Genomic DNA, 12,733 nt, shown 5'->3' with positions numbered 1-12,733 from the left:
ATATTAGTCCATATTTTCTTGCTGTTTCTGCCCATGCGTTGATTTGGATCTGGACTTCTTCATTATTATTTCCCCAAAGAACAATATCGTCGGCAAATAGCATAAGGTTTGATTTGCTCCTTCCTATTTTTTCGATGACAGTGTTTTGTATTTCGTTGATTACGTTTGTGAAGAGGAGTGGCGAGAGAACTCCACCCTGCCGAAGGCCCGTTGTAATGGCAAAATTGTCAGTGGTTCCAACAGAGGTTCTTACTTTACTCGATATGTCTTTATAAAGATCGCTTATTCTTTCCATCATAGGTTTTTTTAATGCATCCCAAACTTTACTCCTTCTTACGGCGTCAAAAGCCTTTTTTATATCTAAAAATGCCATCCAAAGATCTTCGTTATACTCGTATTTCTTCTCCATTAATTGCCTCAATCCAAATACTAGGTCGATGATGGACCTCCCTGCTCTAAATCCATTTTGTTCTTCGTTGAGCTGACGTTCTATAATAGGTCTTATCTTCTTTTCTAATATTCTTTCATATAGCTTGTTCACTTATTTATTTATTTAAACACTTAAACGGGCGAACCCTTTGCTATCTAAATACACAATTAACCCTAACTAAACCTATTCCAAAGTACAAGATAAAATTGCAAAAATATCAACTTAAAAATATATAGGTATCTGAGTTTTTTTAAAAAAAAGAGTAAGAAGGGGAAATCTAGTTAGAATGGAAGTACTCATGGAGGAAATGTGATTTTATCTCAGGAACAACAGAAAAGATCAAGATCTTCAGAAAGCTGGTTGGCAAGTCTTTGGAACCGGTTAAGGGGAGAGTTTATTAGATAGTTATAGCGAGCATGAGGTGTATAGAAAGGTAAGGTATGACGAGAATATCTACCGGGAGCACTGATGTTGATTTTGCCTAATAAGTCAGGGGTATAATTTACCTATTGGTGTTCGTCATTTTTTGGAAACTATGGAAACTACAGTCCGCTTATGGTGAAGGCAGTTCATGGGAATTGACCAGTATCTATTTGGGAGTTAAGGATCTTGAAAAAGGTAATGGTGTCGTACAGTGCTCTACGATTAGAAAGTGGTAAAAGATTTAGAGCTCTTTCAACATCTTTGTAAGATGTATAACCAAGATTGAATTTGCGAGCCATATACTTGAGAGCACGAAGTTGAATTGAGATGTTAACGTTATTCCTCTGTAATTTGCACACTTCTTATCTCTCTTTTTAAAGAGGGGCACGACTATTCCCAGTCTCCAATCGTCAGGTACCACTTCTTATCTCTCTTTTTAAAGAGGGGCACGACTATTCCCAGTCTCCAATCGTCAGGTACCTTCTTATTCATCCATATTGTTCTAAAGAGTCTATACAGCCAATGTTTTCCCGCGATGCCAGTGTTCTTAATCATTTCTCCTGTGATGTAATCTTTTCCCTCGGCCTTCCCTGTCTTTATAAACTTCCATACATAATCAATATCGCTCCAAGTTAGATCTTCTCTTTCTTCCTCTGATTCTGTGTCTTCCTCTCTCTCAAGCTTGTTATCTTCTTCCTCCACATCATACGTTACGTTTAAAAGTTTCATGAAATATTTATTCCATTCTTTCTTTATATATTCACTTTATAGCATTCACTGCTTTTCCCTCGGCCTTCCCTGTCTTTATAAACTTCCATACATAATCAATATCGCTCCAAGTTAGATCTTCTCTTTCTTCCTCTGATTCTGTGTCTTCCTCTCTCTCAAGCTTGTTATCTTCTTCCTCCACATCATACGTTACGTTTAAAAGTTTCATGAAATATTTATTCCATTCTTTCTTTATATATTCACTTTATATATTCACTTTATAAGGTTTCCATATTTATTTGTTAGATATTTACATTGTTCTCTATCTCTTCTCTTGTTTTCACCATGCCAAATAACACTTTCTTGTTACCGTCCACATCATTCTGTAAGGTGTTACATCATTCCTCTAGCCATGCTTGTCTTTCTTCACTCACTATCGTTTTGGCATTTCTCTTGCTTCTTTGATATTTTTCTCTATTCTCTGGTGTTCTGTTCTTGAAGCTTGTCTTTCTTCACTCACTATCGTTTTGGCATTTCTCTTGCTTCTTTGATATTTTTCTCTATTCTCTGGTGTTCTGTTCTTGAAGTACATATATTCTATACAAGTTGTTTTTCTCTAACACAGCTGCTTTCACTCTTTCATTCCACCAAGGTGTCTCCTTCCATCTCCTTCTTCCATTCGTTCGTCCGCACACTTCTTCTGCTGCACTCACCAAACAATTCTTGTAGTCTTTCCACTCTTCCTCAACTGATCTAAGTTCTGATATTGTTCCGTATGATAGATTGGAACTTTTCAGCATTTTCTCTCTCTTTCAATTTCCATGTTTTTATTTGCCTAACTTGGTTTGTTTTTATCTCTGCTAATTTTCTAAATCTGAAGGTACTGACGAGGAGTCGGTGGTCACTACCGAGTGATACGCTGGGTATGACTTTAGTATCGCATAAGGTGTTTCCTTGGAAGCTAAGTTTTTCTTCACGATCACCTAAAAGGAAAATAAAATGATTTTAACACAGATAGTAAGTACATTCATACATATGTATAGTATCTTAGGGAAAAACATATCCAAAATGAGTAATTACTACTTGTTCACCATTAAGTAAGGTGTGTCCAAACATAGTCGATAATGTGATGCAATACCAATGCAGGAGTAATAAATTACCTAGTAGTAATCCCTTAACCCAAAGAAAAAGGAGTAGGGAAAGGAAGAAGGAAGAGGAAGGTACCTTGTTAGCCTTGGATTTTTCAGTGACCATTTCCGAACATTTCTGTACGTTTTTGAATAGTAACACCTATGTAGATAGAAGAATCGAATATAAGCCATCTTGCTACCTTTTATGTAATATAGATAGGAATAGCACCTGACTTGCATAAAACGCAATTTACATTATATATACATATATATTTTATATCTCTTATGCGAGCAACCGAAATCGCATCATGTCTCCCTGCAATAAATTCAATATGTGGTGGGATAGGTAATGTCTTCCAAGTGATGGACATTCACTAGGTCCATAGATTACACACGTTCAAACACTTCCAAATCACTGGCCATATTCGGTTTCGGTTGCTAACAAAAGGCCTAATCTAATCACAGTTCTAGGTTACACTGAGCCTGGGATTTCTATTATGATTAATTACGGTCGCGCTACGCACTCCCTATTGGCGGCTTCGCACTTTGATAAAAATATGGTCGCGCTGCGCGCTCCCTGTTGGCTTCGCACTTCGAGAGAATAAGGTCGCGTTCCACTACTCCCTGTGTATTTCTCATGGGACATTTTGGCCATCAGAAAAGGCCCATATCTCGGGAACGGTTGGGAATTTTAAAGGTCTGATATTTTTTTTTGTAGATACGACAATCTTACTGGGGGTCTTAGCTGACACTTTTTCGATATCTATCACAGTTTCCTCTAAACGATTCGGACAGACATACACATAAATGACCCGCCCATATTTCTCTTTTATATACAGCATGGCTCAGAAGTCCTAGTCGGACCCCTTGTAAATTATTTATTTATTTAATTCATTTGTATTGTACACTTGTTGTGTATTGTACATTGTATTGTGTGTATGTGTATTGTACATTTATTGTACACTTTTGAACGGCTTGGAATATTGAAGTTCTGTTTTGTTCTAAAGATAGGAAAGGGCCCATGGCAAATTCGATGGTGATATCAAAATCCCAGTTCGAACCCCGGAAGTGGCACTTTTTGTATAAGTGATTATTTCTCGCGAATTTCAAATGAGAACCCCTTTTTTTATTTCATTTTCGAATTCTACCCCGGAAGTGGTACTTTTTGTATAAAAGTGATTATTTCTCGCGAATTTCAAATGAGAACCCCCTTTTTTTATTTCATTTTCGAATTCTACGTCGAATTTCATGGGGAACCACATAATCTATTGCTGGGCGATATTTTTTTCATCCTAAACAATTGACGTGACATATCAAATCAATGTAGTTTTGGGTGCTGAATAACGTGGTGACATTAGTTTTCTTTATCTTTCTCTTTCATTTTAGAGGTCTTGGTTGTAAGGGTATAGTTTGAACACCCCCTATTCCCAAGACCTCAAAAATGAAAGATAACGAAAAACTAATGCCACCAACTACACGGATTTGATATATCACATCCCTTGTTCAGGATGAAAAAAATCTCGCCCCCCCCCCCGTACTTATCACTTACCAATAATAGCAATAGATTATGTGGTTCCCCATAAAATTCGACGTAGGTTTCGAAAATGAAATAAAAAATAGGGGTACTTATTTGAAATTCGCGAGAAACGATCACTTTTATACAAAAAGTGCCACTAATGTCACCACGAACCCTAACTAAACCTATTCCAAAGTACAAGATAAAATTGCAAAAATATCAACTTAAAAATATATAGGTATCTGAGTTTTTTTGTCTTTAGAACAAAACAGAACTTCAATATTCCAAGCCGTTCAAAAGTTACAAGGGGTCTGACTAGGACTTCTGAGCCATGCTGTATATAGATAGCTACTCATTTTCCTCATAAGGCTGAGTGGGCCCCGCAACATCCAGCCATGGAATCAATCATTTGCATGATACAAATTTCTTGACCCTACCGGGAATCGAACCCGGGTCTCCCGCGTGCAAGGCGAGCGCAGTGACCACTACGCCATGGGACCTGACTAATAATTTTAATTGTAAAGCATAGTGACATGATCGTCACAAATCTCATTTCCCACTTGATATAATAAACTTTGAAAAAAATTCATGACTAGACTTGTATTCGAACCGCCAACCTCCCGATCCGAAGTCTTACCCTATATTTGTGTAGCGCATGCACCACACTGACAGCAATATCATTGGACAATTCATTTCCAGAGCGATGAGGAGATACCCGGGAGAACCAGGATGACATCTGAGGATCTATTGATGCAACCAGAGCGCCGTATGATGATCCCTTCAAGTCTGAGTCATGGGTCACATCAAACCCAAGCACCATCAATCCCTGTCAACACAATATTCAGTTATTAGCTCAGTGTTCTTTTATCCGAACATTACTTTTGGTGGTTTGACTGAGCAGGTTTATAATCCATGGTGTTATAATTCCATTTTGTAATAATCTTTTTACACTGGTAATGTCGTCACTAGTCGCTACTCGAATCAAGTAGCTACTCAATTGTCCTCACGAGGCTGAGTGCACCCCGAACTCCAAACACAGAGCCGAAAAAAACCTCGGCCCCGCCGGGAATCGAACCCTGACCTCCTGCGAGCAAGCCTAGTGTGATACCCACTCGACCAAGGAGGTTGCTTAAAAATAGAGACACATACCTCGATATGAGCTTTATGTAAGTACAATACAATACAGATACAGTCTAATCAATAGGCATGCCCAAGAGCACATCTGGTTGAAATAGGATAAAGTCCACCCCGGGCAGGAATCAAACCCGCTAGCGCTAGCAAGGTATCTAATTATCAAAGAGATGTTATAAGACTCGTTACCTTGAGGGGGACTGCTACAGACCAAGGGGCTCCACCGATCTTGCAGCACAGTTGTATGGCAACCTTGGTTGCAATGGTCAAGGCTCCCTTGGAAGCTAAGTTTTTCTTCACGATCACCTAAAAGGAAAATAAAATGATTTTAACACAGATAGTAAGTACATTCATACATATGTAAAGTATCTTAGGGAAAAACATATCCAAAATGAGTAATTACTACTTGTTCACCATTAAGTAAGGTGTGTCCAAACATAGTCGATAATGTGATGCAATACCAATGCAGGAGTAATAAATTACCTAGTAGTAATCCCTTAACCCAAAGAAAAAGGAGTAGGGAAAGGAAGAAGGAAGAGGAAGGTACCTTGTTAGCCTTGGATTTTTCAGTGACCATTTCCGAACATTTCTGTACGTTTTTGAATAGTAACACCTATGTAGATAGAAGAATCGAATATAAGCCATCTTGCTACCTTTTATGTAATATAGATAGGAATAGCACCTGACTTGCATAAAACGCAATTTACATTATATATACATATATATTTTATATCTCTTATGCGAGCAACCGAAATCGCATCATGTCTCCCTGCAATAAATTCAATATGTGGTGGGATAGGTAATGTCTTCCAAGTGATGGACATTCACTAGGTCCATAGATTACACACGTTCAAACACTTCCAAATCACTGGCCATATTCGGTTTCGGTTGCTAACAAAAGGCCTAATCTAATCACAGTTCTAGGTTACACTGAGCCTGGGATTTCTATTATGATTATGCAAGTCAGCCGAGGTCGCCATATGATTGAAAACATACGAAACAAAAAAATGTGGTATGATAGTGGACAGCAGATTCGTAAAAAATTTGACCAGAACCTTACATGAACCATTATACCATGGCACAACCAGGTGCAGAAGATGTGGAGAGGAGGAGGAATCAGTCTCTCATATCATCTTTGACTGCCCTGCGCTAGGAAGACAATCTACTAGAAGCAAGAAGAAACCTGGCCTGAGGATTCTGGTTGAATCTTGGCCAGATTTTATTGATCCCGACAGTATATTTATGTTTTATTGTTGTGTTGAAGTTGAAAATAATCCAATGCGGATCATTCTTCAATAGTAGTAGTGTTCAGATAAATAACTCACACGTTAGGTCTATTGACTTTGAACCTCATGCCTTGCGCTGCCTTGTTGATGAGCTGTAGGAAGTTCTCAGTATCCGCCATCATGAATCCTGTAGTGAGGACACACCATCTCTCCAGGTTCGGAGCCCTGAACACCGAGCTACGGGTTGGAGTGGTCCAATTAGCGTCAGGACCTACTGGGAAGGGTTTCAAAGGGTCAGAGAAAATGATGCTATCTGGAGGAAGGATATGACCTTGCACCCGAGCCAGGTTTGTGTCCAATGCTAGTTCCCATCGCTTCAACACTTCCTTTGCCTGAAACATTCAATATATATTTCATTATTTATGAGATCCAATCATGTGTTGTACAGACATTTTCAAATAGTACATTGCACAAGTTCTCTCTCAAGAAGATCGTACAAGTTATCTTTCCCTGTCTCTCTTCAGTCCATCATTCAAGTTATCTTACTAGCTTCCAGTAAAATAAGCGAGGCATAAAACCTTTGATACCTATGATCTTAGAAGAAATAAAATATCAATAAACATTTTCCTTCGTACAGGATAGGAAAAAAAGTATTCATATTGTGAAGAAGCACCAACCTCGGAGTTTTCAATTCGTTTTCTGAACACATTGAACTTGGCCACACGTTCCCGTGGTCTAACTCGTGTTATTTCTCCCAGAGGTTTCATCAAACGGAAGTCGGCTCGCATATCATCACTGAGTCCTGTGAGGTAGCACAGTTCAGGCACTAGATAGATGATCTCACTCTGGCCTGCTCGTAATTCACGAAGCTTACTCTGAAATCAAACAACATAACAAAGTCAAAACCATAGATAGATGATCTCACTCTGGCCTGCTCGTAATTCACGAAGCTTACTCTGAAATCAAACAACATAACAAAGTCAAAACCATTTTTTTTCCACTGCTTAAAGTAAAGTACTGAATCACAAGTACAGGGTTATCATTTAAGGATTTAAAATTGTCCTTCTGGGGGGCACTCTTGAATCGCCACCCATGTGGTTCAACATTTAGGGTGCGCCAGAAAAACACCGACAACGGCTCAGGGTAGGTAGATCTCATCATTTCCAATAAGGTTCTGTGGGTCATTTTCCTAACTCAAGATTCTGTATAACATACCTTGTGTACAATCATAGGCTGGTTCCTGTTCCGAATAGTCTCATTGTATTTCTTCTGATAATAATCAATATATGAGACATTCTCTCCTTTCATGGGGAATGTGGAGCATGGGGTGACATCGTACTGGATGTCATCCACCCGATATGTCTTGTTATTGTACTTTGTGAGCACAATAGAATTGGTCATTTGAGCTTCAAACTTTCGCTGAAAATCACAACATAAAGTATTTAATTATATTTACACTTACATAGTAGAAGTACTATAAGCAAAATGATGATCAAGATTTAAAAATCACACTATAATAAATCTAAATAAAAAAAAGATTTAAAAATGACCAACAATCATCATGTTGTGTAGGTAAGTTCTTCTTGGAGCCACTTTAAATAAAATTGGATTTATAATTGTGTTGTTGTTGTTGTTGTAGCAGTGACAGCAGATCAGTCAACATCTCCAACAGGTTCCAGGGTTGGAATGAGATCGAGAAAGGTGGCAGCTTGTATTGGGTTCTCCCAGAGGTCTATCAGGTTAGGGTGGTTGGTTTAGCCGGCAATTAAAGAGGTGATTAGTGTCATGTGGTGTTTTAGCACTCAGTGGACATTCATCCTGGATGTTTGGGTCAATCCTTGATCTGTATGAGTTGAGAAGAGTACTGAACCCAGATCTCAATTGTGCAATTTTAGATCTCGTCTCTCTAGGTAACTATTGATGAGTTGATGACAAAAAAAAAAAAAAAAAAATTTTAGATCTCGTCTCTCTTGGTAACTTTTTATAAGTTGAGAAAAAAAAAAAAAAAAAAAAAAAAAAAAAAAAAAAAAGCCCGTAACAATATGATGAAGACTCTTGCTGGAAGCTCATGGGGTAAAAACAAAGGGATTTATATTTAATTTACCTCTGTTATCTGATGACAAGAACTTTGACATTTCCACGCTCACCCACATTTTCTCCTAACAACTTACTTTGTCATTGCGGCATTGCTCCCAAGCATCTAACACTGTTTCTTTCCGCAGTACTTTGTGAGATAGTTCCACACACAACATGATGTCATTTTCCATTTGTCTCATGGAAGTGTCCCAGCCAGGCCACACTTCCAATCTGTACTGAGGAATATCTTCCTGTGAATTAAATTACATCCAATAGATTAAAAAAAAATACAACACTAATAGCTAGAGCATGTTTGGAAGTGTCCCAGCCAGGCCACACTTCCAATCTGTACTGAGGAATATCTTCCTGTGAATTAAATTACATCCAATAGATTAAAAAAAAAAAAATACAACACTAATACCTAGAGCATGTTCCATAGCACGAACATTCCCCATGGTTGGTATCTGAATGGATGATTGGATGATCATTTTAGCAAATCATTTCTTATGTCTCAGATGGCCAGAATTTTCGATAAAATTGACATTTAGTGTATTGGGTATACGAAAACCATGGTGAGCTCCATTACTTTGGTCACTTTTTCACATAGATGAGGAAAAAATGTCATACCTTTGACTGAGATTGAACCAACGCCCTCATGTTTACCAGACGAGCATCCTGACCACCATGCCACAGAGGCACGGTCGCGTGATTCAACATGTTTGAATATTGCTAGGGTCAAGTATATACCTACAGACTTCACTGAGAAAAAATGCATTACCTTTGCAGCTGGGTCGAAATAGTTTCTCCCCAGAAGTTTCAGGTCGAGAGCACGTAGGGTTTGTCGTATGAGGATGTTAAATAACTGTGTGTATTGAGCATCCCCATATTCTAATACCCGCACATGACGGATTGTGAGCTCAACAGGGGTTTCATCTCTCTTCTTACTCATCAACTTCATTTCCTATAACACAATAAGACTAAATTAAAATGTTAAAACAAATAATAAGATTTACATAAATTAGGGTACTTTCTGTAAGCCCTTTGAAATCATTAATGTATCTACTTACTTAAGCCTGTAAGTATACACCAACTTTATTATCACCATGACATTTTCTGAAAACTAACTATAACCATAGACGTCCACAATGGAGAACCAATGAAAAGTGACCATAGCCTAGTACCAACCCAAGAGAAAATAAACAAAAAATCGTCAAGACCATAATACTCATAGAAAATGAAGAAATTGAGCCTTTTTTTCTGCAATGGTTGATGGTTTTGTGTACTGTTTCGATAACATTCTAACCTCAAAATTTTCAAGAATATTTGAGGGGCCAAGAGGTAAACCGGACTAACCCACATTTTTGGATTTTTTTTTTTTCTTTCAGTTTTTTGGACTAACCCACAGCCCGAAACGCCCTCTATCTGCTGGTAGATGAATTATAACGATATCAGCTGTAGTTACTTGTATACCAAAAATTATAATCACAAGACCTCTGTACACTCAAGTGCCACTCCTAGACTTTGACTCCAATTTTCTCAAAATGAAGTTAGTTTGGGTTAGTCCGTTTTACCTCTTGGCCCCTCATTTAACAAATGGGGGGGTTCCAGGTTCCATTGTGAACACCCTGGTGGGAAGGTCAAGGGTCTGACCCCTAGGACTAACCCACAGCCCGAAACGCCCTCTATCTGCTGGTAGATGAATTATAACGATATCAGCTGTAGTTACTTGTATACCGACTTTGACTCCAATTTTCTCAAAATGAAGTTAGTTTGGGTTAGTCCGTTTTACCTCTTGGCCCCTCCATTTAACAAATGGGGGGGTTCCAGGTTCCATTGTGAACACCCTGGTGGGAAGGTCAAGGGTCTAGGCTAGGGTCCTTGGTCGCCATTGTGGACACGCACTAAGAACTCCACTACTTGTTTAGAATATAAAATAAAATTGTGAAGAATACAAGCCAAATCAGAGAACTTTTGTACATTCATTTCACTTCCATAAAAGTACTATCAAGTACAAGAAATAATAATAAAAATGAATATTACATACATGAGATTATTATTATTCTTTATATATAAAGAGGTTTGACAGAGGGAACTGTAACTGCTATGTATGGTCTTATCATCCCGAAATCGAAAAGAGAAGGAAGACAGGATAGAAGAAAGCCAGCCATTCCGAGAACGAATATTATCCCAGCCTAGCGCTTACAAAGCAGATGCACTACCAACTAAGCTAACTAGGCTGGCATATACATGAGATCAATGAGGCAACAAGAAAGAAAAGGAAATTTCTACAAGACACAGTTACAATGTGATGTACATGTTACACTCACCTTGCCAATGATAGTGTTTGGTGTAAACATCATGGTGCCGTCAAAGACATATGCCCCAATCTTATCCTTGTGATCTCGTAAAAGACCACGCTTGACACCCATGATATCTTCTGGTGGGTTGAAATCAATACGGTACAAGTTCAGAGTCCATGTGGGCATTTTATTAACTTTGAAATAATTCACAGTAAAATTCTGTTGTGGCAGAGGTTTACCTTTAGGCCAATGTGCACTTGCTGAAAAAAACAAAGGAAAATGAATTACTTACTCTGTATAGCCAGTAAGATTCATTTGTATCATTCACATGAAAAGAACAAAATAATATTTTTAGACTTTGCATCAGGTTCGCTCGTCATGTAAATAATAATTTGTAATGGTCAGGACCACACAATTAAGATTAAGAGTAAACTCTAGGATTTAGCAATCTGATTGGTTGATTTCAATCATTTCACCCAATACAACTCAATCATCTCTTTTAGCATGGTATTTGTAGAGAAGGATATTTGCAATAATTAATTAGCATTATTGATTTGGACATTATATTTTGATCAGATTGAAGTGCCTTTTGAGTAGAACCAAGGTTTTTCATAGAAGAGAACCTTTAAGAAAGTATTGTAAGATAACACTTTATTTGATGTTATTTGTTTTTTTTTTTTATACCCACCTACCTGTAGGTGGAGGTACAAATATACGTTTTTTCCATTTTTTTGTAACTTGACGTTTTGTCATTTCTCTTCATGTTGGAATGTAAAAACGACCGAATAGTAGGTACCAATACAACAACCAACAGTGTGACGTATGCTTGGTTTTGGTTGCGGGTGCATAATACATATGTAATAATACGTTTCCACTCACTCGGGATTTAAACAAATGGAAACGTACCCCAATGGTACGTGCGTACGTGTATGTGTTGCAGTCAGCTATTGAAAAGTCCGAATCGTTTAGAGGAAACTGTGATAGATATCGAAAAAGTGTCAGCTAAGACCCCCAGTAAGATTGTCGTATCTACAAAAAAAAAATATCAGACCTTTAAAATTCCCAACCGTTCCCGAGATATGGGCCTTTTCTGACGGCCAAAATGTCCCATGAGAAATACACAGGGAGTAGTGGAACGCGACCTTATTCTCTCAAAGTGCGAAGCCAACAGGGAGCGCGCAGCGCGACCATATTTTTATCAAAGTGCGAAGCCGCCAATAGGGAGTGCGTAGCGCGACCGTATTGCTTCAAAGCGTGAAGCTAATGGGGAGCGCGTAGCGCGACCATATTCTATAGAAGTGCAAAGTCAATAGGGAGCGCGTAGCGCAAACGTTTTTTTCTAAAAGGTGTAAAGCCAATAGGGAGCGCGTAGTGCAATGGTAGCATTCTTTCTGGTGAGAATTCCTACTGACGGAGAATTTTTCTTTTACTAAAATATTCCAAACCGTGGCGAAGTACGGGTAACCTGCTAGTGACATATAAATGCGCATGGCGACCGGTGCCAGCATGGTAGGTAAACATTAGATGTTGGGATTTTACGTATTCTTGAGAGTTCAATGCAACGGTCAATACATTAATTTTAGACTTACTCTTTATCATGGACACTCGTTGCTATCTTGAAAGCCCAGAAGAGGTTAGGTAGTAGAACAGCCGCGGTAGACAGTAATAGTACACAGAAAAAAGACGGAAGAACACGCGAAGACCGAAGGATACGAAAACTAGGTAGTAGAACAGCCGCGGTAGACAGTAATAGTACACAGAAAAAAGACGGAAGAACACGCGAAGACCGAAGG

General features: G+C 38.5%; 1 protein-coding gene across 1 annotated transcript; it reads right to left on the bottom strand.

Moving 5' to 3' along the window:
* Positions 1 to 4,844: 4,844 nt before the first annotated feature.
* Positions 4,845 to 12,539, bottom strand: LOC103513051 (piwi-like protein Siwi; the record flags this gene model as incomplete). The annotated part of the gene is given in 10 exon segments (XM_026826344.1): positions 4,845 to 5,033; positions 5,528 to 5,644; positions 5,886 to 5,951; positions 6,663 to 6,956; positions 7,242 to 7,439; positions 7,780 to 7,983; positions 8,736 to 8,891; positions 9,419 to 9,601; positions 10,968 to 11,227; positions 12,530 to 12,539. Coding segments are annotated over 10 exon segments (1,677 nt in total), but the record flags the coding sequence as incomplete, so codon positions are not given.
* Between the last annotated feature and the right edge of the window lie 194 nt (positions 12,540 to 12,733).

Source organism: Diaphorina citri, unplaced genomic scaffold, assembly GCF_000475195.1.
Source record: "Diaphorina citri unplaced genomic scaffold, Diaci psyllid genome assembly version 1.1 scaffold917, whole genome shotgun sequence".
NCBI classification, from domain to species: domain Eukaryota; kingdom Metazoa; phylum Arthropoda; class Insecta; order Hemiptera; family Psyllidae; genus Diaphorina; species Diaphorina citri.
This window is presented reverse-complemented; position numbering and strand designations above follow the sequence as displayed.